Source organism: Macroventuria anomochaeta (genome assembly GCF_010093625.1).
Source record: "Macroventuria anomochaeta strain CBS 525.71 unplaced genomic scaffold BU25scaffold_18, whole genome shotgun sequence".
Classification (NCBI taxonomy): domain Eukaryota; kingdom Fungi; phylum Ascomycota; class Dothideomycetes; order Pleosporales; family Didymellaceae; genus Macroventuria; species Macroventuria anomochaeta.
The window spans coordinates 312,419-338,784 of record NW_022985379.1 but is presented as its reverse complement, the minus strand read 5'-3'; the positions used below and the strand labels follow the sequence as shown (position 1 = coordinate 338,784).

The window sequence follows — 26,366 nt, the reverse complement described above, 5'->3', positions numbered from 1 at the left end:
ATTTTCCGGTCAGGGGACAGGGCTGCTGAGGCCTGAGTGGTTCGCTTATTTTCAGGGTCCAGCCACAAGAACATCAAAATTTCCGGTCAGGAGCAGGAGGCTTGCAGTTGAGATGCACAGCTCAATAATGGCCTGGAGGGTCCAAAACTGGAGGAGGTGATAGCCTGAGGTGTGTTGAGATGAATGCTGATGAAAATTTGATGGTGCAGGGCTTGGGGAAGGCCTGGGAGGACCAAATGGTGGTATTGCAGGCTTTCTGCGGAGGATCTGACCAGAAAATTCTGCAATAGAGGGGCAGAACAGCCAGCAGGACTGCACCTGGGCTGCACTGCACAACCAGAAGGCTGGAGGGTCACAAAATGGAGGAAATGGCTCTTGGGAGTGTGCTGAGATGAATTCTGATGGTTTTGGGATGCCAGGAGGCATGGGGAACAATATAGGTGTTGACCAGAAGTTATGATCGTTGTTGACGTGGGTCCTCTGCAAGTGGGTTGGTATATGGGTCTGTGATGATTGTTTGTGTACAAGATCCACGTTGTATCCACTGCAGTCCTTTTTGTACAATCTCGGTTTGTATAACAGATATTGCGAGTGTTGATTATACTGGGTATCACTGACGTGGCTTCACAGCTTGGTCAATCAATACTGCAGTTCCTTGGCTGCTCTTGTCTTGTTGCGTAGTCCTGTTTGTTCAGTGTTGTTTTGCGAGTTGTTCATGGATTGTAATACCCTTGTACCTCCATTGACCTCATTCTTTTGTAACTAAATCTTTGCATTACCAGAGGAGCTACTGCGCTCTTGTCTTGCATAGCCTTAGACTCAGATAGGATGTTAAACCAATCAATCAATCAAACAATGGTGTAACGCTAGAACACGTACGTTGTGAATTTGTCAGACTGTATAGTAATCATTCCAATTATTTCTACTCATTTGAACAGGCTCGCCTCCACCGTTAATAGATGAGCATAAGACTTGAACTCTTAGTGCAAATGTTTTTTTTTGCCCCTTTAAAGCTCGTCACGTCGTAAGTGTATCTAGTATGTAATAGTGTGGGCATGAAGGAAATCTGCTACTATAGCAGGCGTGTTGTATAAGGCGACAAGGGACAGCTGACAGACATTGTGTTGAAGTCCGGTTCAAGAGTGCAGGCTCGGGGATGCAGCCGTCACAACGCTTCACCCGCTGAAGTCACCATTCGCAGAATCCTGACCTGGGTTCGCCTCCTCGTAGTTGAAGTACTTCACAAAGCGGTAGTACCCAGCAGCGAGCGCGCCACCAAGTAGCGGGCCGATCCAGTAGATCCAGTGGTAGCCAGGGAATTGCGTGCCGGCGACAGCAGGACCAAAGCTGCGGGTGGGGTTGAGCGAGCCGCCGGTGAAGTAGACGCCTATGAATTGTCAGTATACTTTTCCCATATATGGCTGCAGAAGCGTGGAGGAGAGGTACGTACCGCCCATCATAGCAACAAAAAGTGCCAGACCAATGCCAACAGGCGCGATAAAAGTGTCCTTGCTCTTCTCAGCAGCGAGCATCAGCACAACAAAGACCAGCTCGGCAGTCATGAACATCTCGATGAAGACACCTTGCGCGATGCTGGTGCCGGGTGAGAGTGTTGTGTTGGTGAGTGTAATGTCGCCGGGGAACATGCACTGTACAAGACCAGCAGCGCACATGCCGGCAAGAAGTTGGGCCGGGAACAGAATGAGGCCACGGATTGGAGGGAGTGTGCCAGCGAGGACCATGCCGAATGTGACCTAAGTATCTCTTTAGGTGTCGTGAGATTTATTCGAAGGGGTTAAAACTTACAGCAGGGTTGAAAAGACCACCACTGATTCGGTAGAAAGCCCATACGTTGACCAACAAGCTGAAGCCATAGACGAGGGCAGTGTGGATATTCATCGTGGCGCTGAAGCCGCCATTCTCAAGAGACGAGTCGCTTCGTTGTGTGTGCAACATGATTTGACAGGCGAACGAGAAGTAGAGAAACATGAAGGTTCCGCAGAACTCTCCTGATGCAGCGACCAAGTGCTTCTGGAGTGTGCTGAGCTGAGGCTGCTTTCGCCCGCTGTTACCGTTGGTGTGTTCATTGGTGTGGCCGTCTCGACTTTCTTTCGGCTCACGATGAACTGGGAGTCGTGGCATGGCGAAGACTGAAGTATGTCAATTTAATGTTTACTTGGGACCTCAACACAATTCGGTTTAAGAAGGGATAAAAGGAGGGGAAGCTGAAGAGGAGAATGGTAGAGGCAGATCTTGATGTGCGAACAGAGCTTTCAGCGGCTGGGATGGTGAGGCATCGACACCATCGGTCTTCGCACGATCATACCCGCCTCAACGTGTATTTTGTACGTACAACCTGCACGCTGACAGTATGGCAGAGCTTGGCCGAGACTTAAGCAAGTGGTGAAAAGCCCCTATCCCAGTATGAGTGACGATGTATGACGATCGTGCAGTGGGACGGGAGCTTAGCGACCAGCCCGTATGCAGGGTTCAACGGTTGATAGGGTTTGAAACCATGGCAGACAGCCGTTTTGGACCCACCTGTTGTTTGGTGACGGCGACTTAGAGGCAGATTGTGCAGATTGCCGATGATTTGCATGTGTTGATGAGCTGGGTGGGTCACAATTCGTAACGAGTACTGACGTCTCGAGATCATGAGCGAGGTCTTGCTTTTCGCTCGCCTCTACCGGTCTACGCGCTGCTGCAACACTACTGCGAAACGTTATGTGTGAGAAGGGATGGACGCCTCTTGATTGATGATAGTTAGTCATTGGCGTTTAAGAGCTCAGCGGTGAGTCGTATAAACAAGGTGATGCACGCTTGGAGCAAGCAATAGTGTCAGTGATTCTGGTGGTGATACAACAGGTTGACTGCCCTGTTGTGGCGCCAATGCACGCGGAAAAGTGGAACGAGACGCACGTGCGGGCATTTGACTAGGCCGCCCTCCGACGGCAGAGTAAATTACTTTGCGATCAGTGGATGAGTTTCGTATGGTGGGCGGGTTGTAGCGAGTGGTGTTTCCTAAAACCCGGATATGACATTGTCGGTGATCCCGATGCTGGGATTCAACGTTGCTATTGATGACGTCGCATCACCTGCTCTTCTTGCCTTGGACGCGAAATTCCTGTCGTTTGCGCCTCTCCTGCCATCGTGCCCAGCCTGAATCGACCAAATCCTCTTGAATTACCAAATCCCTGACGCGGAATGCTCTTGCAAGCCAGGTGCTGAGAGCCCACTCGATCCACCCAGCTCTACGCAAGTAGGTGGTGAATCCAAACCATACAATGGCGAATAGTGCACCGCAAGCACAGCCAACGAGAACCTGCTTCTGCGTGTGGTAGCTCAAATAGATGCGGCTGACGGCGACTGCTCCTGCGGATGCTATGGCGAGGAGAGACAGCACAAAGCGGCTGGCAAAGCTGAACGGTGTGTGGGTTTCGGTTGGGTGAGGGACGTGACGAATTAGGAGGAAGAGCGTCAGGGTGACCGAGAAGAAAGCCACAAACTGTGCGTGGGATGACGGCATGCCATAGCCCTTTCCGTGCATTTCTGTGTTTGTCGGCATACCGTCTCATGTACTTTGAGCTATGTTCATTCGTACCTCGAGGTCGCTCCTCCTTGAAGTGACGCTTCAGCACCCAATTGAGGGCCTCACAGGCCATCTGGCCGGCGAACATAAGGCCAATCTCAATCTCGCGGTTTGACCATATCAGCGTTGCATACACTACACATAGCCCCTGCGGCACAAGAGCCAGCCAGGCACAGAGGTAAGAGATGCGGTCCGCGGGGTTCTTCCAGGGTCAGCAGCATAGACGGCGGGCAGCAGTGGGGTACGAACATAGTGGACATGCGTCAATGACAACGACGCAAGCGGAGGATTCTCCATCTTGCAGGCAGATGCAAGGAGCAAAAGTGAGGTTGTTGTCTCGAAGAACACAGTGACGATGAACAATGATGGCGAATTCGGCTGCGTGTCCGCGTCCTTGGCATCTTCCGCCGCAGCGGGAGCACCCACGGCCTTGTCAGCAACGGCTAGCCCATCAACATCGAGACCTCGCCGCCATGAATAACGGGCCTGCAGAAAAGTTGGAGTCACGAGCAATGGGACTCTTCAAGGGCGCATTCGCCTTTTCTCGCTATCGATAGTCGCCACTCTGCACCGTCAGCGCCCTTGGTTATCTCCGTCATTCTCCGTCGCGGGCGCCCTAAACCGCCATACAACTTATTGAACGCCACGCGCCGCATACTACACATCTACGTAAACCACACATCGCTATGGACGAGTGTTCAGACGAACGCACGGAAGAGTTCGACACGTTGCAGTCTATCTATCCTGAGCTGGTGAACGATTCCAGTAATCCGTACACCGCGACCCTCGACCTGCTGGTGGCGCCTACGAAGCCGCTCCCCGTCACGTTTACGCCCGAACAGGATGTCCAACGCCTGGGCTACCTTCCCTCACTGCATGTCGAGATCGATCTGCCCGCCGAGTACCCCAACGATGGACCGCCACACATCAACATAACAACTACCCCGCCATGGCTGCCAGCTAGCGCCGCACAGAAGCTCGCAGATGAGGCCAAGTCGCTATGGGACGAATATGGAGGTGGCATGGTACTGTTCGCCTATATTAGCTCGTTGCAGGAGCAGGCTGAGACATGCTTCGGTATCGAAGAGCTCACGCTATCTGCCTCGATGCGGAAGGAGCTGCAAGACTACAGCAAGCGGATGAAGCGCGAGCTGTTCGACAAGGAGACGTTCGACTGCGAGGTCTGCCTAGAACCGAAGAAGGGCTCGGCGTGCTACCGAATGGAGCGCTGCAGCCACGTCTTCTGTGTTGCCTGCTTACAAGACTACTACAACAACTGCATCATTGAGGGTGCTGTCAACAACGTGAAGTGCATGTCGACAGAATGCGGTGGCGGAAGGAAGAAGGAGCGGTTGATATCACCGAAAGAGCTGTTGCAAATACCGTTGCGCCGTGAGCAAGTGGAGCGATACGTCAACATCAAACGAAAGAAGAAGATGGAATCGGACCCCAACATCATGTTTTGCCCGCGACAATGGTGTCAAGGCGCGATGCGCTCAGATAAGTATCCCAAGATCAAGGACGTGAGCCAGATTGACGAGTCGGACTCTGAAGCAGAAGAGGATAGCCCAGCACAGTCGGATGCTCCAACAGGGCCAGAGAAGCGCGCAGTCGGGGTCAAGGGTATGGATCGCCTAGCTGTCTGTGAAGACTGCACTCTCGCCTTCTGTGTCGTCTGCCTCTCGTCGTGGCATGGCGACTTCGTGCGCTGCGAACCCCGCGACGCCAATCAGCTCACCGAAGAGGATCAGGCATCCCTGAACTTCATCATGAAGAACACTTCGCCGTGCGCATACTGCTCGGTTCCTTGTCAGAAGTCATTCGGCTGTAGGCCAATCTCCTCACTCTTAACATATCCGAATGAGCTGACCTTGCTTCAGGCAACCACATGACATGTGCACAATGCAAAACACACTTCTGCTACCTGTGCGGCGCCTGGCTGGATCCAGGCCGTCCATACCAACACTTCAATGACCCAAAGAACAAGGGATGTTTCCAGCGACTGATGGACGGGGCCGAGGGCGACATGCCGAATGGCGACGTGCAATTTGGTGGGAGACGAGGAGCCGAGCAGCTTGCCGACTTCTGGGAGCAGGAGGCAATGCGGATACAGATGCAGATCAACGATGAAGATACCAGGTAACACCGGCCTATGCAACGCCTCCGTCCTGTGGTGCACAGGATAGGCCCCAGCTCGACGACACACCTGCAGGAGCGAGGCGTCGCAGCAACGAAAGACTGTTGAATAGCCAACAATTCACCACGATACCGAGTGCTCGAGCTATTCTAGCTATCAATACAGACATCCTCAACCTCCAATTGATTTAAGATTCACCTGCACGCTGAACGAGGCGTCCAACACGTGGCTGTCCCACCAACAACACGGCATGGACAAAAAAGCATCGCAAAATAGCACGATAACAGAACATCTACCCAGATTTTGATTGCAGGAGTGGTGCAGTATCCGAGATCATCGTTATTGACTCCATAGTTAAAGGCACTAAATCAATGTGCGGACAAGGCCTCCCGCGCGGGAGGATTACGACCACGAAACGTTGTTATCGGGGTATTTTGAGACTAATGCTTACGACCGAGATAGCACCTTGTCTGCCCTTCTGCGGCACGAGTCTAGGCAGCACAGCTCGAGATTCAGCTGCCAAGCTTACACAGCTAAGCTCCAATCTTATTCGCCGGGTTGGGGGCTAACTTCAGCCTCACATCTCGTTGTCAAGCCACTGCAGGTCAGATCATCAAAAGCTTACACAGCTGACTGCCAAATCCCCTTTTCCAACCACGCATTACCCCAGGAAAGCTTCTATTTCAGGCCTTGCGTGGGGCTTGGCAAGCTAGGTGCCGTCTGCCCAAAGTCTGGAGGCGTCTTGGTGAAACGTACATCTGGTGTTGATGAGAGATCGGGTCATTGATGCATTTCTCTTTGATACTAAGCTAGAACTCCAAGGCCTTGGGGGCTAGGTTTAGCCCTGCACCACAGTTGTGATCATGCCTATGAGTGGACCGGCTTTCACGCATGGCTTAGAGTCATTTCCCTACAGATGTCCTGGCACCATTCGATGCACCTGTACAACGTGTGGACGATGGCAGTGTCGGCATTTCGACATACCTGCATATTTTGACTGGCGTTGTGGCTGCATTCTTCGCAGTTGAAGCTCACACCGGCCCCATAAGCCAGTCCTCTATTGACGACCCGTGATATAAGGTGAAAGCCTCGCATTGAAGGAGTCCCATTAACCTGCCCTACTTTTAGCTTAGAGTCACTCTTTGCAATTCTTGCTCCCTGTTCACTTCTCCAACTACCTTTCGTAACCTGCATCGTCAAGATGGGTCACGAAGCACACCACCATGAGGAGAATAACCCTCTGAGTTTCTTCGCCACACCTCTCCAGGAGCCCTCACACGCCAATCATCATCATACCAATGCAAGCAACTCTGACACCGATCTGGAGCAACAGCACAAGTCCACAGCACATGCACACACCGTCGATGCTTCCCGACCAAACTTTGAGAACATGGACTGCGCTCTACATGACAACCCAGCATTTCATCGTCATGCAGAAGCTACGACTGCGGAACTATTCTACGACCTGTTCTTTGTGGCGAACCTGACCACCTTCACGTCCATGCTTGAGATTAACGATCGGCACTCCCTGACTGCGTACATCGGCTTCTTCAGTCTTCTGTGGCTCACTTGGTATCAAGTGTCGCTCTATGATGTCCGCTTCAGCGCGGACTCTGTGTTCGAACGCACTGCAAAAGCACTACACTTTGGCGTCATGGTTGGCTTCGCTGTTATCGGTCCTCAGTGGAAGCCTGGCCAACAGATTTACGACTACAAGATCTACAAGGCTTTTGGATTGATACTGATGGTATCGCGTTTGACCTTGTTCGCCCAGTATGGCATCACGCTGTTCTACACAAAGAAGTACAGGAAGACTGTCCTTCCTATCGCACTAGTCATGGCTTCGACTTTGGCTGCTGCGATACTGTACGGTGCGCTCACGCCAGCTTTTCCCAAGGTCAAATTGGACGCCGACGGTTATATCATTAGCCAAGCCTCCAACGTTTACATTGCATGGTACATCATCGCCATCTCGGAAACGATACTCACGGTTGCGGTGTCGTGCTACTGGACAATCATCTCGTTCAAGGGGACACACATGGTGCAGCGCATGTCTCTTTTATCTTTGATCATTCTCGGAGAAGGCATCATTGTCATCTGCAAGTCCATCTCAAAAATCGTCAAAAACGAGTTCTTGTGGACGGCATCGGTCGTAGGCCAGATTATCGCTGGTATTCTCATCATCTACTGGCTCTATCAACTCTACTTCGACCGCATACAGGAAGAGCACTTCGGCAGTATCAAGCAGCAGATCTGGTCATTCCTGCACTTCCCACTCCACACCGTCCTTGTACTCGTCCTCCAAGGTGTGTCACTGCTTATCATTTGGCGCCAAGCAGTCGACGCAATGAACGGATGGGAGGGCATGTTGGTCCCGGCTCAAGACTGGCTGCTCAGCGTGGCCAACGGAACAGAAGTCATGCCAGAGGGAACAACGTTTGCAGACTGGGTCAGTGATCTTACAGGAAACTACACCACCGGCGAAATCTTCGCATACTTTGCGAACGCGACCTGCTATGGCCATGTCTATAACTACGTCCCAAAGGGTGTCGACGCATCCAAAGAGGTAGCAGCTGTTTACCAGGCCACGCTAGACGTACGCGACGGGATTGACAACTTCTTCGCCAATTCAAACAACGACACAGCGTATGACCAGTTCTTGGATGGATGGAACAGCATGACCTCATCGACTTTGAAGACTTTGTTTGACAGCTTTAGTGTCACAGTCGCAAAGAGCAAGAACAAGAGCACAGGCGGCGAGAAAACCAAGCCGGATATCAGCATGATACTGAACCAGTACTACGACATCTTTGACCTCGTCATGAGCTACACATTCATTACAGTAAATCTCTCCTTTAGGTCCGGCCTTTTATCACGTGCTTTGCTAATGATATCCAGGCTGGCTTAGCCCTGATTCTCATCACAACGCTTGGCTTCCTGTCCCTCCCCCAGCATCAACGTGGCATGTCAACGTTCGTTCGATCATCGATCTGCGCGGTGATTGGTGTCGCCCTTTGTTGTATCTCGGCAATTCGATATAGTGAGAAGGAGATGTACGCATACTTGGGCAGTGCATGGATGATCCCAACAATTTGTCTGGCAATGTTCATTTGTGTTGTGGTCAGCCATGTGAGGCTGCCAAAGAGGAAGGCCCATTAGTCGGGCATTTAGGCGCTACCAGATGGTTGGAGGTGAATGCAGGTACCGCGAAGCGTGCTTGCCTGCACTGCATAGTGCCACGGTGGAGAAACAAGTTCTTGCTTCGCTGTGGGCTGACTTCTATCAATATACATATCTTATTAGATGTATCATGTTTTCCCCAAGCTTTTCGAATGTTCAAGTTATTGTCGTTACTTTTGTCAATAATGGGAGTGTTGAGGTTGTGTCTCAAGCAAAGCTCATAGGCACTAGTTGGGTTAGTTCTCAGGGATAAGTGTAGCGTGAAGGAACAAGGGGTTGATCACTTAAGCAATGCTTGGAGCGATCAGGGGTAGACATCTAGTCAAAGACCATGACAACTAGTTGCAATGAGTAGTACAGATTCCTCAACTCACTCCTCACTGATCCTTTGTGGTATCCCCACACTTGATCTCTTCTACACCCTTATCTCCAACAAGCCTGAATCATCCTTCCACCAATCCTTCCATCTCAGAGAGCAGTTGGTATCCCCAGCTGGCCCCCTCTCACAAACGGCTCCTGTAGATATAACACACATCATGAAGCCAGCCTCATCAAATTTGTATGTGTCATCATCCAGGATACCATACTTGGCTTTGATATTGGCTACAAGGCAAAACCAGCCCTGAGTAACCTCAGGATCCTCACAGAGGGCTCTCTTGTAGTCGTACTTGCGATTGAACTTCACTTTAAGCTCTGGTTGGTGCTTAACAAATGTACTGGCCCAGTTTCTGCCAACCTGGCCCAGATTGCGCTCCACACGCAAAGAATTGGCCATATCAACCACAGCTGCAAGCCTTGGGGGAAATCCTTGCGCAACAAGCCCAAGTATGTGCTCAACAACTACCTACTCCTCATTATTGTCCAGATTCCATGGTTTAGGTGTAGAATCCACTTGCAAAGGTTGTCCAGCGCATCAATCACCCAGTGTAGTTTGAGAGACAACATAGTGGGCTGCAGCGCGTTGTTGGGACATTTTTGTGTCTTATTTGACAGCTTGGAGTGCAAGCTGTACCTGACTCTCCTTTGATGCATCTGAGTGGTCTTGTTGGGTAGGCATTGGTGGAGTAAGGGTGTTTTGGTAGGGTCTTGGCAAAAGTGGCCAACTCACCCGTGAGGTACGTTATACTCAAGCAGGAGGATGGCTCAGATTGCTTGGTACTGAGTATACTGAGCGTTCTGAGTATACTGCTTGCGCCAAGTATACTGCTTGTACTGAGTATACTGAGATTGATGATCATACTGTAATGAAAGGGCAATAGAGACAAGCAACTAATGCAATAATCAAGATTTCTATCTGTCATTCCATTCTACCAACAGATTCTGAGAATAGGTGTCCTTGCTTAATGGGGTCTCTTTGGACACCCTTCAGTCTCCTAGTGGAGACCCTTTGGTGCAAGAGGGTTCACCTCTGCTTCTGGTTGTGTCCCTTACACATACCGAGTATCGCTGACGCAGCCTCACTGCCAGGGTCAATCAATACTACAGTTCCTTGGCTCCTCTCGATTGTTGCGTAGTCCTGTTTGTTCAGTGTTGTTGCAGGTTGACCTTTGATTGTAACAAGAGGCAGTCTAGATAGACTGTACAATCCTCCGGAGCTGTGTAGGTGTCACAAGTATTTCCTCCTTACTTGTATTGGCCAGCCCTCAGATGTACTCCAGGGCTGGACCAGAGGCTCACGGCCCACCTGTATATATTCCTCACAAACCTTGAGGCTCAGCCATCAAGGATTCATCTAATTTCATCCTATTTGGCCCCAGATGGCCCCAATCCATCCTGTGTCCAATTGCCTGCCTACAGTGACCTCACAGTAGGAGGGCCTCTGAACACCTTGTTGCTGTGGTCCAGGTCTTCTGAGTCTATGTCAGAGTCAGAGTGAAGAGCTGTTTTCGTTGTTGTGGTTGGTAGCTGATTGATACTATCAGTGGGTGGCCTGTGCAGGAACACCAAAGCTTCCATTCAACAAGAGCAGAAGGACTGTGTTACAAACACATACAGAAGAGAAGGAATTATTGGGCCTGGGGACAGCAGTTATTGAACGTAGGGAGAACGGCCATTGGAGAAGCCGCACCCGTTGTACAAGCTACCCCATGGCCAAGTAAGTACACTAGGACAATACAAGTAGTCTAGCGTCCTATGGGACAGAAGCAAGCCAGCCATGGGATTCCCACGCAGTCTCATGTATCCCACGGGACTTTGGGACAACGTCTCATAAGACAGTAAGATACTGTAGGACTTTGTACAATCATTCAAGTATATAGCATGTAGGAACACAACCCTTATGGTTTGTGTTCAACCTTGTCAATCAACTTTGTTATTGGAATTTCACCTGCACTTGAGCCAGATAGTCTACTCTATACTACTCATTGCACCCTAACCCATTGTTAGGTGTTTCACCCAGGCGACTTACCATTACTGTTCCAAAACCAGAACTCATCCTTGAGAACCAATCAAATAGTACTTACAAGCTTTGCTTAAAGTACAACTTCAACAGTACCCCTACTGGGATGAACAAGATACTATAGATCTGGCAAAGGAAGGATGGGAAGGAGTCTCTCAAGACTTCATAAATACTTGGATACATAGCATGCCTGATCGTCTCTGGGATTGCATTCAGAACAGAGGTCAAATAACTACAGGATGGTGAAGCAGGTGTGCAGAGAGGTGCAGACAGCTACAACTTCAAAGTCTAAAATCTCAGCAACCATATAGTAAATTTTGATTCAAAAATATACTATTTGTCAAACAAACAAGCTCTACAATTCTATATAATTTACTAATACTGTCAAGTGTTGTGGCTGCAGCTGTGTGGGTGGTGCCAGAAAAGCTGCTCATTTTGGTGTGCGGGCTTTTTTGTCACCCGAGGTGGCAGGTTCCGCGCAGGACTTCCAGGCCTCGGTAGGCTTCAGGCCAACGCTAGGCTCAGTCGGGAGCGAATGTACGCTCGATAGCAAGGACCCGTATCATCGGTAATATTTCCGCTCGGGTTGCGCGTTGCCACAGGAAGTGACGCAGCCGATGTTCTTCGCCCTAAACCACTTTGGTAGCCCATTCCTGCTCGCAGAGTGATGCCAAAGCAAGGGCTGAACAATCAATCGTACATCGAGGACTGTTCCTTCAAGAAAATTTCACTAGTCTGAGACGTGAAGCTCAACACGGTCATTTCGTGAGCCTTTTCGGGCATCGTAGCTCCTTGTAAGCTCGACCCAGTGCATAGATAGCATGCCCAATACTTCCAGAGAATGCAGCGGCATGTTATAAAGCCCCACACAGCGCAGAAACGGGAGCTTTGCATTGTATTGCTATGTAATATGGACCGCCAGTGTGGTTTGTCTTACAGTTTCGCACAACTTTTCTGCTGAACAATCTCCAACGCGTTACGTGCAGCCAGCTTCCCTCGTTCAAGCGCCCCGTCCACGAAACCCCTCCAACCATCAGCCCAGTCAGCACTCGCAAAGATCAGTCTACCTTCAGGCTTCTGCAACTCTGCAAGGTACTGCGACATAGCTCCAGGGCCCCAGCAGCTCCAGGCCCCTTTCGCGTATGGGTCATTAGCCCAGTCATGAGTCGCATATAGTTGCACATCCGCGTCAGGGTTGAGGTTCTTCTTGACCTCAGCTATGATATGTTTGGAATCGGTCTTATCAGTAAGGTGTCCACCATAGCCGAATCCAATACACCAGGTTCCGTCTGTTCCGCTAGTTTTGGTGCCGTTGTGGTCAGAGAACGCAAAGCAGTATGGCGACGTGGGTGTGCTTTCGCAGAATGCGAACCAGCCAGGCTGAATGCTTGCGAGTTTGAAGTGGATCTTCGCACCCATGTTGATGTGTCCGTCACGGATGGCTTGCTGGCGCAGCGGACTCAGTGGCGGGTTGAAGACAATGTCACTGAGGCAGTTTCTGTGGGCATTCGTCAGCTTTCAGAGTCGAGCTCATGCTGTGACATACATACAGCGGTATCGTCGATATCACCGATTTAGCCCTAATGTTTTGTCCCGACCTTGTTGAGACCGTGAATCCCCCAGAGTCCTGGTCGATCTCCTTGACAGGGGTGTTCAACACCACCTCGCCCTCATAATCGCTCAAGATCGCCAGCGCAAGAGCCGTCATGCCACCTCCTCCAAGTTTAAAGATACCTGCAAGCTCAAACAGCCCCGCCATGGTGTGCCCTCCAAGGGCGTACCATCGAAGAGCTTCGAGAAACCCTATCTTCGAGCCCGGCGCGCTGCCGAAAGAGCTCATTAGGCTCTCGAGGGTATTTCTGTCGGCTTGCGGGATGTCGTGCAGCTGGTCAAGTCGCTGCCGTATGCTGAGATGGTCGTACTGCTTCCAGGGCGTTGGTTCGCGGAGTGGGTCGTGCGGATATGGCATCAAAGTCCTGCTATCGTGGCCGTCAATCTGAAACATCCTGGCAGCGACCATCTCAGACATCTCATTGACTTCGATCGGTGACACTTCCTGTAGCACCATACCGGCGGCTTTGTAATACTGTTTCTCTGGACGCAGAGTGCCTGCTGATGTCTTGAGCTTCGAATGTAACCCGTACCGATGTAGCTCATTGTACACATGGGGCTGGTTCCAGTGCACCCAGGTGCCGCCCATCTCGATGTCTTCCCCTGCTACTCTGGCCGTCCATGTTCGGCCGCCAATGCGATCTCGTGCCTCCACTAGCAATACCTTGGCGTTGCTGTGCTGTGAGATATCTCGAGCTGCGACGAGGCCGGCGAATCCAGTGCCGATAACGATAATGTCGTAAGAATCGTGACATGTTTGGGGACTGGCGATTGCAGCTTTAGTCTCAAGTCCTTCGACTGCTCCAACAGGACTCCAAAGGTAACCTTCGCCGGATTTTGGTATGCGACTGGCCATGGCTGACTTCATTCTTCGTGGTTGGTAAAGAGCTCTACCTAGGTAGGACGATGTTGCGGAGGTGAAGGCTGGCAATAAAAACGAACGTGGACAGACAAGACGTGTTCGAGGTTACAAAAGTGAGAGATCTTTCATCAACGTTTCTAGGGTTTATATTAGCCGAGATAGTGCAGGCGGTGTTTGAGCATGAAGCGCAACCGTCAAAGTCGCGCAAACAGCTGATTGGCTGCAGCGCACTTCTTCGCCAGATCGGGCAACACGGAATGGTTCCATCGCTCCCGCCCCCTTCGAGCGTCACGGAGTATGCCAATAGATCCCGAGGTCCACATAACAGAAGCAGAAGGTACCCATTAAATTCCGGGCATCCAGCTTGTTATCTCTGAAACTTCAACATGGTCTTCAAACATCGTAGCAGCGCCGAAAAGTTCGAGATCCAGCTTCTCGCTGAAGCCGGTCCAAATGTGTACTTCAGTAGGTGTCCAGTCTTCACATTTTGCTGCGTTGTTGGCGTAGATACTGAATTGTCCCAGCCGATCTTGTAGGAAGCAAAGACGATGCGAACCCTATCACAGGTTCGTGGTTTCGACTTGAGAAAGGTCCGGTGGCCATACCGCCTCAGTATGAATATGATGAGGTCGGCATCATTATTGAAGGTTTGTTCAATTGGCAGAGGTTGAAAAAAGGATTGTGACTCGATGTGCAGGCACCATGACGCTAGAGGACGAGACAGGTCAGCAGAAGACAATGCGTGCTGGCGATACCTTCGTCGTGCACAGGGGTAGCACGATCAAGTTCACCACTGATGATTATGGGATTGCGTGGAAGTGTTCCGCGCGAATGCCTTCGAAGCTTTGATGAAGTAGTGATGGTGGTGGCGCTGAGATAGAAGAGGTGGGGAAGAACAGCCCGCTTAGCGCGTTTGTTATCTAGTCGAAACGTGGGGTTATGCATATCTGCGTTCCTGCTTTCTCCCATGCTTTCCTGCATTTCATCATTCAAGCTTATGTTTTTGTCCTACCATGCGAGTCTCAAGCGCGCTGGAGCCAGTATGCTTGCATCGCCGTTATGCGCACGAAGATAATCAAGCAGACTGGGGGCAAGCGTCGCGTCAAATCGCGTTCAGGGTGCAAAGCCTGTAAGGCTCGACATGTGAGTTTCATACCGTTGAGACTGGAAACACTACTTTGTCGCTCTTTCCAAGAATTTTCGTTCCTGACCAAGCTGTTGACCAGATCAAATGCGATGAGACAGTCCCCGCCTGCCAACAATGCACCAAACGAAAAGTGCAATGCCCTGGATATGCCCAAACCTTCACCTGGTCAAGCCGACATGAAAAGTTTGGACAAGGATGCGATCGAGGGAGAACAACTTGTTTTAGCGAATTGTTTGCAGGAGATGGATCTCTGAGTTCAACAACGTCGACAAAACGCGCCGGTCAGGAATGGACCAGCAAGCCTACAACAGAACGATCGACCGCCTGGCCTACGGATATGACATCGGCGCCACCAGTCTTGGAGTCCAGTGAACAATCTGTGTCTCGCTATAATCCCTGCATCTACCACCATCAGAGAGAAGAGGCGAATCATACTCCGCTAGAGCTGAAGGACTCTCCGGAACAGATCAACGACCTGGGTGATCCGCCTTTGGCGCTAGCGAACGATGACAACAGCTTGCAGACGTGTCACACGTCACCTCATCAAGTGTGCTTAGACTTTTGGGAGCCTTCACCGATCACTGATCTCCTTCTCTACAGTCCAGCCGCAGAATTGCACTACTTTGGACAAACAATCTGCCGCCATCTCTTCATCTGCGACACAATCAACAACCCAATGCGCAATGTGACAATCGCTCAAGTGCGCTGCTCGGCGCTTTATCACGCGCTATTGAAGTATTTGACTGCCGAGTATCTGAACAAGACCATCGTCGCCGATGATGCGCGGCACGTACTACAAACCGCAAAGACGGACACCTTGTTCCACCTGCAGCGAGTCGGGGTTCAGGAAGCGAGTTGCAAGGCATCAGAAGAAATTCTGCTCGCCACCATGATGCTTGGTTTATCAGCCTCCTGGGATGGTACAAACAACCCGGGCGTACAATACTACCGTCAGGCTGTGTCATTGTGCGGTCGAACCATCGCAAGCATGTCACGTCACAAGCGAAGATTCTATGGAGAGGCGCTAATGTACTGGTGGTCCGGCCTCGCTTTTGTGACGGACAGGACAAAAGAAGCACTGCCAGATCCACCGGAGTCAACATCTTTAAACTGCATCTTCCAGAGCAGGGGGATCAGCCTCCATCCGTTGACAGGTGTCTCGCCGCACTCACATCACCTCATGGGTCAAGTCGGCGCCCTGGTCTACACACAAAGGAAGCTTGCCCTCGACTGCTCGTTCCTCAGCAGCACATCTATGAAGGCACAAGAGTGTATGCTCCGCGAGTCGCAGCAGCTTGAGCAAGTACTGCTGTCCTTACAAACACCGGATTGGGAAGATGTAGACATAACCAACGATGCGGACACTCCGGCGGCCGACTTGTGCAATATCGCTGAAGCATACCGGCTCTGTGCTCTTTTGCTGCTGTATCGATGTTTTCCGGACCTATTGTTTAATAAGCTGGCACTTGATGGTGTTCTGGAGCAGATGGCAGCGGAGCGGTACATGTCCACGTCTGCACTTCAAGCACTGAATGTGATTGAAAAAAACGGTGTCACGTCCAGGACAAGAAGCGTCGAGCAGCTCTTGTTGGTGATCATCGCTGGTGAGCTCAGATTGCCGAACCAGTTGTGTTCGCCCCCCACCTCAGTCGTAGATCGAGAAAGCGAGCTGCTGTCAGAGCCGAGTAAAACACTGTCCCTGCTTGAATCTATCGGCATGTTTTCAGAATCGGAACGCAACCTCTTCTCATCAACTGCTGACGGGTCTGAGTTGCGCGCAACGACGGTGGAAGATGAGGTGTATACGGAGACTCAGATCATATTAACGGCCCGCGCGTTAGTATGTACTCGAATGAGTGCGGTGCGTAGCATCCTTCCATACAGGAGCGTGGAGCAGGCGGAAGAATTGATGTGGGATGTCTGGTTCAAGAGCGACAATGGTGAAGAAGCATTCTGGGTGGATCTCATGATTCGCAATTGCCAGAAATTTGTTATGGTGTGAGGGCTAGGCCAGAGTGCATATAGTATTGCTCGATTTACCTTCTGAGTAAAACCTCAATGATGTTCGGATGATGCATAATCGCCCCCACGGACAACAATTCATTCCTCGAGGCCTAAACCGGGCCTAGGTACTTAGCGGCTGGGGAAGTTTCCAGATGGTTGAGGTCATGGCGGGTAGAACCGTAATGATGGATCCGACCTCGACTTTGTCTGTCGGATCAGAGACAACGTGGCTGCAGGCATATTGGGCATTATTCGCTCAGCCGCAGTGATCGGGAAGCAGCTGCGGGACGGTTGGCGGGCGATCACCCGGCATCAGGAAGGACGCCTGAAACCGTCACTTCACCTCAACATCGTGCATCGAGCCAGCATCTTGGCACACGGGAAGTGTATCTGGACTGATTGACTCAGACATCTCCGCGTTTTTGCCAAGAGATATCTCTGAAAGATTATCAGTAAGCCGGCTCAATCCAACACCCGGGCGCATAATCAGCTTCATCTCCATAAGCTTTCCAACTCCATTGACAGCTTGACAACGCATTCTCAATGCCTTGTTCCGCTGAACCTTTAGGCCCACATAAGCTTTGGAATCATGCAGGCCTCGTGAGATCTTGTTTTGATCTGCCGGGTGCTCAGCTCGATATGCTAAACCGATAGCAGAACCCATTCGCTCCTTTCAGGTAAGCCTCAAACAAATCTGCAGGCCCGAGCTTATGTTAGGTACGGTATTCATTCATAGATCTCTGGGCATGACTTAGCATGTTCCGGCCGGGTACTGCATATCGTGGAGGACGTACGTTGCTGCCATAGGCACTTCAATCTCCAAATCATCTCCCACGGACGGCTAATGTACCACCCATGTCCTATCGTCAGCAACCGTCACTACGAAAGGGCCGCTTGCTAGCCATCAGCATACAGAACATGACCATGGAGACTAATCATAATGGGTATCCGTAGAATAACTTGACATGGTAGATTCTGCATGAGGCGTAGAAGAATGGCTGTGCCGTGGGTGCGTTTAATTGGCAAGTATCATGAATGCATACAAAGCAACAGCTACGCGATAGGCTAGCGCATCCCAGCTACAATGACGATGGCATACTCGCTATTGTCCGCGTAGCAGAAGGCAGGAAGTCTCCAACTATCATACAACTCTTCGCGTGGACACGCCACTTTCAGGGGCCTGATTTTGTACGGTATGCGATTGCTCGGATACATGCTGCCAGTGTCCCGATCGTTGTGCACCTCGATCATTGTATAGGAGATACAGATGTCGACGACATCCCGCTCGTGCTTCACGCCACTCATCCGGTAACTGATGAGCTGTTTCACAAGGCACTGGCGTGCGGCATTGTGGGCGAGAATCGGTCACGGAATGAGCTCACGAAATTGAAAGAGAGGGCAGTTGCGGTTTACGCAAAGTCAATAGAGAGAGCGATGGACGTGCTTCGCAGCTCAGGGAAGGCAGCAGGAAGCTGTTCACGGATACATCTAGGAAGCGCGGCCTGCATCTAGATGGTTTTGTGGAGCTCCGTGATTGGTGAGCGTAGCCCGGCAATGCCCGTCGGTCAGTCCCCGACACTGACTCCTTCCAGTTACGGTAGCCTAATATAACAACACATGCTTGCAACTTTGTAGTCATGCACGCCGCGATAAGCCTCTGATTATTCCAGAAGTGCTACACTTATAATGTTTCATCTTCGACAATTACACAAAGGTTGAAGGAGTGCTCATCATCCGATGTAAGACATTGGTCCTTGCGGAGTTCGATCGAGTTACTGATGCTGCAGTAGACGCAATAAATGAAGGTGTGACCGCACAGGGCAGTAAGTCAGGGTGGACCTGTGCGAAGTAGTAAAAACAGTATATTGTGTTCTTGTTTTGTTGTGTGATTGCCCCCCACCAGGCCATCAGCAGGGTCTGTGTTCATGACGTATCTGCTGTGCAGCTAAGGGTGAAGGTGCTTTTTAGAACGCGCAGGAGCATCGCACTAACACGCGTGGCACACGTGACCTCCATACTCCACAAACCGTCACAATTGACGTTGTTGCGACAGATTGCCGACGGTCTCGTCAATCTTGGTCAACCGTAGGGTGGTCATCTTGACGGTCTCACCATGTACTCTCCTAACTACCAAAGCGGAGACACCAAAATCGTAGGCCTAGCATACACGGTCAAATTCTTGCCAAAGTGCGACGAAGCCGAAGGGCAACTATGTATGGACGACTTCAAACAAACTCATGCTTTTCATGGTTGCTCATATATCCAGATCGATTTCACCCCCAAAGATGTTGAATTCGGACGCTTATGGGGGTTGAATCAAGCCAGGTGATTGCCGTATAGACGGGGTGGTGTGTTTACCAAAAGACTTGGCAGAAAATGTGCCTGGTGTTGTCGAATCAATTGTGATAGTGGATGAGAAGTGTACTTAGGACATCAAAGCAGGGAGAAGTGTTGAGGATGTTTTCAAAGAGTTCAGAGGACGTTATGACATTATCTAGAGGTTCTTTTTATCTGATCATCAAAGCCTGTTGCAGAAAATGCTAGCTATGACAAACTCTCTTTAGTCCTTAGAGATCTTGTTAGGTTGCAGACAAACTGGAGATAAGCACTGTATGCCTCCCACTAGCTAAAGCTCATATCCGGCTTCTTTTTGCCGAGAGAAAGGTTTAGCCGAACAACGGAATGCAGATCGTGCCACTTGTAATCAGAATGCCAGAGCAAGGCGCATGGCCCGCATCCTTCGAGCTCATTGATTCTTCATGTAAGGCGTGTGTTCCCCATTGGAGAATTCCAGGAACAGCCACAACTCGACCTGGCTTGTCGACTTCACATAATTTTTTTTTGAAGTTGAACAATGCTTGAGTATTTTCCGTATCTAGTGCCCATTTATGAGGCTCAGTGGTGTTTCACTCAAGCTCAATGGCTTCACACCAAACTCTGCTTGCAGCTGCTCAAATAACTTCCGCTCCGCATCGGCAAATGGTAGACCCTCCTTTCGACGTTTCACACCCAGCAGATACTCCGGCTCGCTGGGAATTAAAACGCGATCGAAGCCCTCCGCAAACATGGCATTGTGAACGCGTTGTACCAGGGTATCCATCCGCTCACGGAGAGTTGTCGCATCAACAAACGTGCCTGGCTTAATGGCAATGAAAGTGTGTCCCACGTTCTGCAGCCGTGTCTCCTTGTATTAGTCTCCAACTTCGCCACCGAATGCAGCACCTCCGAGCACGCCAAACACGATGTTCATAAGAATGGCGATTCCGGAACCCTTCGGTCCACCAATTGGTGCCATTAGCTTGTCGATGCTTGGTGGCCGTGTGGCCGCTAGAGCCAAAATTGAGTGCGGGGAAGCCGCGGCTCAGGCGAGCTTAAAACCACGGGGTTTCACCGACTGCTGACCGCTGCCGAATTTTCGGCCTTGACTTGATCACTATCTTTGCAATTGACACTGTCCCGCTCTGCGGAGACCGGAGCATGCATGGTGTCAGAGTCTGCAGTCGAGCCGCCATCCCGACATCGTCGACGGATCCCCGCTTGTTTGCGATGCAGGCAACGCAAGACGAAATGCGACAACAAGCTACCCATCTGTTCCAACTGCGAGCGAGCAGGTGTATCTTGTGACCATGATGGAGCAATCGATAAAGTGTTCGTATGATTCGACACGCTGCGATCGACAAGTATTGATCTTGCTGCAGACGAGCCGACCAGTTCCAGTCACGAGTCGCCTTCTTAGAAGATTTATTAAGAGAGCATGCTCCACATGTGGACACGGAAACCCCTAGAGAGAGGCCACATACTCCTGGAGAGAGGTCACATAATGCTGGACCCGTCCTCGAAGCTTTGGGACCCCGTACAAGGGACGCCACTCTCTCTTTCCAAGCTCCAGAGCCTGGCAACAACGCGGCATCATCTAGACGTGAGAGCGTGGGCCACCGAAACATGCAGCGACCACATTCAGGTGAACAGTTTGAGCAAGCTGTTGTTTCACAGTCGAATAACGGCACCGCACGTCACGTAACGGTCGAGCACAATCACACCACCAGCCAGTCAGAGACTGGACTGGAGACAGCTACAACGACTGGATCTACGACCGACAGCCGTATAGGACCAGAACAACCGTTAGCACATGATGTCGGTCTGCTCTCACTTGGCAATGCTAGTAGCGACCCTAAATATCTTGGTCCTTCTTCCGGTGTCAGCTTTGCCAGGCTCATATATGCAGCAGCTCCACAAACTCAAGGTTTAACCGCAGCAACTCCGCCAGATTCTGCGCACAGGCACAGTGGCTCTAACGATAATGTGGTTTGCGTACCGCTTCCTAAAGCAGCACAAATGTACCGTTTCGCCGAATCTTACTTCGATACCTTCGATCACCTCTATCCGTTCCTAAAGGAAAGTTCCGTCCATGAGATGATCGAACAGAAGTGTACCCAATCCCCAATCCAACGACCTCGCGGAGACCTGGATCTTGCAGTCCTGTTCCTGGTTGCTGCTTTGGGAGCTCGCAACCTTGAGCACGGTCTTGACACTGATCTGCGGAGCGGTGGTTACCTGGCTTCTGCTATGGCTGAAATCAGCCAGGTCCAACTTCATGACAGTCTGAAAGGAGTTCAGATCATGCTTTTGCTCGTTCTCGCTAGTCTGTGGTTTCCCAAAGGATTGAATGCCTGGTATTTGAAAGCAACTATCATTGCAAGCTGTTTAGACCTAGGACTGCAGCGAAGGCGCACCGTGGGTAAGTCACAGGCTACGATATCGCAACCGCAGGAGATCTATCTGCTGACAGCAGCCCACCTCTAGATACCCAGACCACATCGAAAAGGTCACAAACCACCACAGAAGAGGATGACATAAGAAGCAGCATCTTCTGGTCTGCCTACTCTGTGGAAAGGACTCTCTCTACAACTTTAGGAAGGCCACTTACATTACGCGACGAAGCTATTGATGTTGAATTCCCGGGTGAGACTGGTACACAATACTCGAGTTATCCAGCAACTGTCATTCCATCTTCTCTGAACGATCTGGATTTTTTTAGCGTTCAGTCCTATGCACCTGTTCAAATCCCAAGTGGCTCTACCACAGGTCCATCACCATCGAAGAAGGCGCGACTCGACAACACATCCGGCCCCGACTATGCAGCGTCAAGGTTCAGTTTCAGATTTGACCGCATCACGGCAGAGATTAAGCTCATGCTGTATCGGGTCGTACAGCTTCCTACAAGATTTCCGTGGCCTACGAATCTTGGTAACTGGCAGGCAGAGGCTCACGAGGCTTGCAACAGTCTTTTGGACATGACTAGACATATCTTGTCAACTCGAAGGATGTCGTCTGGACGCGCCCGGCGTGCTTTGCCTGCCATTGAACTGAAGTATCATCAATGCATCCTGCTCTTGTTCCGACCAAGCCCCGCTTTCCGGAGCCCGACTGCCGATGCTCTGGCCATTTGCCACATGTCGGCACTTGAAGTCATCAAGATTCACTCAAACCAGCTGCGACTCGGAGAGCTACCAGACACTTGGCTTACGGCTCACACAGTTTTCATCAGCGGAATAACAATAATCTACACTGCTTGGGTATTGCCCAAGATCAACAATCGTGCAGCGGTTCCTGGTGCTAGTAACTACAGTACACTGAATGTGTCCAACACAGATGCTATAGAAAGCGGACTCAAAGATTGCTCGGATCTGCTAGCGCATCTCGGCCGAACTTGGTCTGTCGCGACGGATGCAAAGGCAAAGTTTGACGAGATGAGCTCATCAATGCTTGATCGCATGCGCAATGGAAGTCTGCCATTCGCATCGGCAGCAAATACCACTTCGAGACCAAGTGGTACGCATAGGACAGGACAAGAAGCTGGAGTCGCGGGTCTACCTCCGGCACCAGGTGCAGCCAGCAATACATACGGCTTAGCAAATACGGAGGACGTCGACACAGTCTGGTTAGGAAGCGGAGATGCGTTCACATTCGGCGATTTGCTCGAACCACCCGACTTTTTGGAACAGCTTGGAGACTTCTCGGCTTCTTACGACTTTGGCTGGATGGCAGATTCGACCACACTTCTATGATACCCAACAACAAATCTTTCGAAATTTCCATGTAAGAATCACCAGTGTAACGGCGGCAACAGTTTGAAATTTACCACCTCAACAATAACATCATATTCTAGACTGAAACTTGGAGCATCGTGATTACAATAGGTACATCATAGATGACGTTCAGACATATATGCTGCGATTTCCAAATCCATTTATTTTGGCATAATACAATAAAAGATTAGAGCTTTGCGCATGTGGTTGACTCAGTACCACTCTCTGGCAGCGTCTGAATGCCGTCAATAGCATTTGTTGTTCCTCCAGTGAACGACTTCTTAAGGAACTTGCACATATATTCGTCTTCAGGGTCGACGTTGAAGTCGAAGAAACAGAGGTCTTGTAGGGAAACATGTACGTTGAAGTTACCCTACATGGAATGTCAGCATCTGATTGGACGGCCTGCAATAGATTGGAATTACCGATGATGTTCTGGGCTTGCTTGATATTCGGCTAAAGCTTCCAGGTTCTCGTGATGGCTGATCAAGGCGAAGTGAAACCCCTTGCTTCGCTTGATCAGGTCAGTGACCGATGGCCCTCCAACAATGAGACCACCGTTTTTCACACAGGAAAATTTTTTCAATTTCTTCACTTCAGTGACAAACGTCGCTTTGTGTTCGTCACTGGTCTCAGGGCGAAACTTGAACAAGACTGAGCCAGCGTAAGACGATATACTCAAACAAGTAGTTTTGCACAAACTTACCAATGTGGATAAGTGCCATGGCTGATGCCGATCAAATTGCTTCCAGGAGTGATACTGGGAGTTGCTGTCTTTCTTGCAATGGGTATGGAAGGAGAGTCAAGGTATTTTCAGCAGTGGCCAGGGGACCATTGTGGATCTTGGCATTGCACTTAAGCACACTACCCTCTCGGTCATTCCCGTCGCAGTATTGCGAACTTCGGCTCCGGACCGCTTTCACACCGCCATCGCGTCTGCCTTTGCCCGCCGGCAAGGTGCCCATCCCCACGGCCCGCAGTACCCCACACTTGCGAACATACTCCGCAGGCCAGGAAACCTGAGGAACAAACGCTCAGGTTGATACATGGCTCTTCTGAGGCAGCATCTCCATCTCGAGCCTGACTTCAGCACACAACCTCGTCCTCTAACTGACAGTTGTGTGATAACAAACTTGAATTGTAACTCATCAAGGGCACTTCAACCGAGATTAACCACACCATGGACGAAAAGTCGAGCTATGGGAAAAACTAGTGCACCCACAATCGACTCGGTCCCTTGCAAGCCATGTCAGAAGAACAATTTGTGGCCGTCGAGAAGAAACTGAAGCGTAAGCTCGATGTTCGCATTATGACCATGGTCTGACTTATCTTCGTGCTGAACTATCTGGATCGTGGAGGTCTGTCCATATGTGTTCGTCGAAGAACGCTGACACAAGGCGCAGAACAACATCACAGCGGTAAAGGTGCCGGGTATCGTGAAGCCCTTACACATGGACTCGACGCAGTATGCCAGAGCAGTCGCAATTCTGTTCGTCGGCTATGTGATCATGCAAATACCTTCCAACATTTGTTGATCAGATGAGATATCATTCCTAGCTCTCTCGACGACCTGTATATATAGCCTACAGGATGGAAGGATTGCCCTTCTAAAGGTTTCCCTTCGCAGGGTGTCAAGATTGGGTGGCTATGATGTCATATTGCAGGGGAGCAGAAGCTCGATATATGCTCGTCAGTGGTCCGTTGCAGTGTTTGCCAGCGGTCCGCTGCACTGATTGTCCAGCTCATTCGGTTATTTCAGTTTAGTTCCCATCCATTCACTGCTATTCCCTCTACTATATAGTCCCGATCGATCCTAGCCATAGCTCACAGACAGACCAATCAACTCAATTATCTCAACCCTTCCACAATGTATCCTATAAACGCTACTCTATCACGTGATGGCTATCGGTGGATCCTTCTCCTCCGACATAGGGGAATTGGTGAGGTGGCTGAGCCTGGACCCTCTCCAACATCTTGTTGACCCAGATTCAACCATCGTTGTATCTTCCCTGCCACGCGGCTGAAACAACTCCCCGCACATCAAAAAATCAGCCAAGCACCGAACTTTCACACATCCACATTCCCCCCCTACACAGCCAAATATTACTCGTTTTTCTTAATTTCCAAAAGGGCAGACCCATAGAATCATGTGAATCATGGTATACCCAAAAAATCTGAAATTTGTGGGACAATTGAGTACATGGAAGCACATGGGATCCCTCACCACAAGGAGGATGTCTTCCACTACTTTGAAGTCTCCCATATACAAGGATGGGCTATGATATCTGAGGGCAGTGAGGACATATGTCACCATAAGCAAGTAGATAATAAAAGAGAGCCAATTGAGTATCATGGCAGGCCTTAGAAGATCTCAAGCTGGCACATTCAGGAGATGGATTGCATCATTAGAAAGACTACTAGATTTGAAGCAAGGAAGCTCACTTGGTGTCAACTTGCCTGGGAAGCTGGTGTTGAAGGGGTTATAGAGAGGACAGTTACTTGTACAATGGGTGATACAATGGAGTACTTCGAGTGTATTGCCTGCCAAAAGGCATGGTATAATGACTTTACAGCTATTCACAGGAAGGAGTGGGCAAGTGAAATGAAGGAGAGATACCCTGAGAAGGAGGACTGTGTTACAAACAGGTACAGAAGAGAAGGAGTTATTGGGCCTGGGGACAGCAGTTATTGACTGTAGGTAGAACGGCCATTGGAGAAGCCACACCCGTTGTACAAGCTACTCCACAGCCACATAAGTACACTAGGACAATACAAGTAGTCTAGCGTCCTATGGGATAGAAGTGTCATCCTGACATGGCTTGCAGCCAACAACAACCCTACCAGTCTTTATACTTGTCTCAGCACCCATTTGTCAGCACCCATTTGTCAGCTCCCATTTGTCAGCTCCCATTTGTCAGCTTGCCACCCATCTAGGTATATGAACCCCCTTCTTCCCACCTCTAGATAGTTCTCACTCATGCTTGCAACTCAATTCAATACTTCAACCTTCACTCCTCAACTCACTCCTTACTGATCCTATGTGGTATCCCCACACTTGATCCTTTCTTTATCACTTATCCTTTTTACCACTTGTGGTATCCCCACACTTGGTCTCTTCTACACCCTTATCTCCAACAAGCCTGAACCATCCTTCCACCAATCCTTCCATCTCAGAGAGCAGTTGGTATCCCCAGCTGGCCCCCTCTCACAAGAAGCAAGCAAGCCATGGGATTCCCATGCAGTCTCACGTATCCTATGGGACTTTGGGACAACATCTCATTAGACAGTAAGCTACTGTAGGACTTCATACAATCATTCAAGTATATAGCATGTAGGAACACAACCCTTA

At 50.3% G+C, this 26,366-nt stretch overlaps 12 protein-coding genes across 12 annotated transcripts; 7 read left to right on the top strand and 5 right to left on the bottom strand.

Moving 5' to 3' along the window:
* The first annotated feature begins 120 nt into the window (after positions 1 to 120).
* BU25DRAFT_411195 (uncharacterized protein) lies at positions 121 to 456 on the top strand. The gene is made up of 2 exons (XM_033706493.1): positions 121 to 242; positions 291 to 456. The coding sequence occupies exons 1-2, from the start codon at positions 180 to 182 to the stop codon at positions 393 to 395; spliced, it is 168 nt and encodes a 55-aa protein (XP_033561301.1). The 5' UTR covers positions 121 to 179; the 3' UTR covers positions 396 to 456.
* A 719-nt stretch (positions 457 to 1,175) lies between these two features.
* Positions 1,176 to 2,142, bottom strand: BU25DRAFT_342501 (aquaporin; the record flags this gene model as incomplete). Its single annotated transcript, XM_033702913.1, has 3 exons — positions 1,176 to 1,387; positions 1,451 to 1,754; positions 1,807 to 2,142. The coding sequence occupies 3 exons, from the start codon at positions 2,140 to 2,142 to the stop codon at positions 1,176 to 1,178; spliced, it is 852 nt and encodes a 283-aa protein (XP_033561300.1).
* A 664-nt stretch (positions 2,143 to 2,806) lies between these two features.
* BU25DRAFT_411191 (DOLPP1 protein) lies at positions 2,807 to 3,988 on the bottom strand. Its single transcript, XM_033706492.1, has 3 exons — positions 3,839 to 3,988; positions 3,602 to 3,791; positions 2,807 to 3,549 (listed from the first exon to the last, which is right to left on the bottom strand). The coding sequence occupies exons 1-3, from the start codon at positions 3,884 to 3,886 to the stop codon at positions 3,092 to 3,094; spliced, it is 696 nt and encodes a 231-aa protein (XP_033561299.1). The 5' UTR covers positions 3,887 to 3,988; the 3' UTR covers positions 2,807 to 3,091.
* A 32-nt stretch (positions 3,989 to 4,020) lies between these two features.
* Positions 4,021 to 5,905, top strand: BU25DRAFT_411190 (RING finger protein-like protein). Its single transcript, XM_033706491.1, has 2 exons — positions 4,021 to 5,416; positions 5,470 to 5,905. The coding sequence occupies exons 1-2, from the start codon at positions 4,276 to 4,278 to the stop codon at positions 5,730 to 5,732; spliced, it is 1,404 nt and encodes a 467-aa protein (XP_033561298.1). The 5' UTR covers positions 4,021 to 4,275; the 3' UTR covers positions 5,733 to 5,905.
* A 712-nt stretch (positions 5,906 to 6,617) lies between these two features.
* On the top strand, positions 6,618 to 9,045 carry BU25DRAFT_411189 (uncharacterized protein). The gene is made up of 2 exons (XM_033706490.1): positions 6,618 to 8,568; positions 8,625 to 9,045. The coding sequence occupies exons 1-2, from the start codon at positions 6,928 to 6,930 to the stop codon at positions 8,883 to 8,885; spliced, it is 1,902 nt and encodes a 633-aa protein (XP_033561297.1). The 5' UTR covers positions 6,618 to 6,927; the 3' UTR covers positions 8,886 to 9,045.
* Positions 9,046 to 12,237: 3,192 nt separating this feature from the next.
* On the bottom strand, positions 12,238 to 13,771 carry BU25DRAFT_491607 (amine oxidase; the record flags this gene model as incomplete). Its single annotated transcript, XM_033711578.1, has 2 exons — positions 12,238 to 12,802; positions 12,855 to 13,771. The coding sequence occupies 2 exons, from the start codon at positions 13,769 to 13,771 to the stop codon at positions 12,238 to 12,240; spliced, it is 1,482 nt and encodes a 493-aa protein (XP_033561296.1).
* A 390-nt stretch (positions 13,772 to 14,161) lies between these two features.
* BU25DRAFT_393738 (uncharacterized protein) lies at positions 14,162 to 14,689 on the top strand (the record flags this gene model as incomplete). The annotated part of the gene is made up of 3 exons (XM_033704711.1): positions 14,162 to 14,242; positions 14,302 to 14,424; positions 14,475 to 14,689. Coding segments are annotated over 3 exons (356 nt in total), but the record flags the coding sequence as incomplete, so codon positions are not given.
* A 75-nt stretch (positions 14,690 to 14,764) lies between these two features.
* On the top strand, positions 14,765 to 16,929 carry BU25DRAFT_448868 (uncharacterized protein; the record flags this gene model as incomplete). Its single annotated transcript, XM_033709611.1, has 2 exons — positions 14,765 to 14,920; positions 15,004 to 16,929. Exons 1-2 carry the CDS (start codon positions 14,837 to 14,839, stop codon positions 16,924 to 16,926), a joined length of 2,007 nt encoding a protein of 668 aa, XP_033561294.1. The 5' UTR covers positions 14,765 to 14,836.
* Positions 16,930 to 18,581: 1,652 nt separating this feature from the next.
* Positions 18,582 to 19,266, top strand: BU25DRAFT_411186 (uncharacterized protein). Its single transcript, XM_033706489.1, has 2 exons — positions 18,582 to 18,667; positions 18,719 to 19,266. The coding sequence occupies exon 2, from the start codon at positions 19,042 to 19,044 to the stop codon at positions 19,255 to 19,257; it is 216 nt and encodes a 71-aa protein (XP_033561293.1). The 5' UTR covers positions 18,582 to 18,667; positions 18,719 to 19,041; the 3' UTR covers positions 19,258 to 19,266.
* A 461-nt stretch (positions 19,267 to 19,727) lies between these two features.
* BU25DRAFT_69567 (uncharacterized protein) lies at positions 19,728 to 20,071 on the bottom strand. The gene has a single exon (XM_033712017.1). It carries the CDS (start codon positions 20,026 to 20,028, stop codon positions 19,804 to 19,806), a length of 225 nt encoding a protein of 74 aa, XP_033561292.1. The 5' UTR covers positions 20,029 to 20,071; the 3' UTR covers positions 19,728 to 19,803.
* A 799-nt stretch (positions 20,072 to 20,870) lies between these two features.
* Positions 20,871 to 22,996, top strand: BU25DRAFT_458912 (uncharacterized protein; the record flags this gene model as incomplete). Its single annotated transcript, XM_033710245.1, has 2 exons — positions 20,871 to 21,666; positions 21,732 to 22,996. The coding sequence occupies 2 exons, from the start codon at positions 20,871 to 20,873 to the stop codon at positions 22,994 to 22,996; spliced, it is 2,061 nt and encodes a 686-aa protein (XP_033561291.1).
* A 208-nt stretch (positions 22,997 to 23,204) lies between these two features.
* Positions 23,205 to 23,742, bottom strand: BU25DRAFT_458911 (uncharacterized protein; the record flags this gene model as incomplete). Its single annotated transcript, XM_033710244.1, has 3 exons — positions 23,205 to 23,390; positions 23,613 to 23,671; positions 23,724 to 23,742. The coding sequence occupies 3 exons, from the start codon at positions 23,740 to 23,742 to the stop codon at positions 23,205 to 23,207; spliced, it is 264 nt and encodes an 87-aa protein (XP_033561290.1).
* Positions 23,743 to 26,366: the final 2,624 nt, after the last annotated feature.

What these genes read in the sequence shown, in the direction of transcription:
- BU25DRAFT_411191 (XM_033706492.1), bottom strand. Translation starts at nt 3,886, where the DNA reads ATGGAGAATCCTCCGCTTGCGTCGTTGTCATTGACGCATGTCCACTAT. An exon ending in CATTGACGCATGTCCACTAT is followed by an intron (nt 3,792 to 3,838) that starts GTTCGTACCCCA and finishes TGACCCTGGAAG; the next exon opens with AACCCCGCGGACCGCATCTC. An exon ending in CAAGGAGGAGCGACCTCGAG is followed by an intron (nt 3,550 to 3,601) that starts GTACGAATGAAC and finishes CGACAAACACAG; the next exon opens with AAATGCACGGAAAGGGCTAT.
- BU25DRAFT_411189 (XM_033706490.1), top strand. Translation starts at nt 6,928, where the DNA reads ATGGGTCACGAAGCACACCACCATGAGGAGAATAACCCTCTGAGTTTC. An exon ending in TGAGCTACACATTCATTACA is followed by an intron (nt 8,569 to 8,624) that starts GTAAATCTCTCC and finishes AATGATATCCAG; the next exon opens with GCTGGCTTAGCCCTGATTCT.
- BU25DRAFT_411186 (XM_033706489.1), top strand. Translation starts at nt 19,042, where the DNA reads ATGTACTCTCCTAACTACCAAAGCGGAGACACCAAAATCGTAGGCCTA.
- BU25DRAFT_411190 (XM_033706491.1), top strand. Translation starts at nt 4,276, where the DNA reads ATGGACGAGTGTTCAGACGAACGCACGGAAGAGTTCGACACGTTGCAG. An exon ending in TTGTCAGAAGTCATTCGGCT is followed by an intron (nt 5,417 to 5,469) that starts GTAGGCCAATCT and finishes ACCTTGCTTCAG; the next exon opens with GCAACCACATGACATGTGCA.
- BU25DRAFT_411195 (XM_033706493.1), top strand. Translation starts at nt 180, where the DNA reads ATGAATGCTGATGAAAATTTGATGGTGCAGGGCTTGGGGAAGGCCTGG. An exon ending in CCTGGGAGGACCAAATGGTG is followed by an intron (nt 243 to 290) that starts GTATTGCAGGCT and finishes ATTCTGCAATAG; the next exon opens with AGGGGCAGAACAGCCAGCAG.
- BU25DRAFT_69567 (XM_033712017.1), bottom strand. Translation starts at nt 20,028, where the DNA reads ATGGATACCCTGGTACAACGCGTTCACAATGCCATGTTTGCGGAGGGC.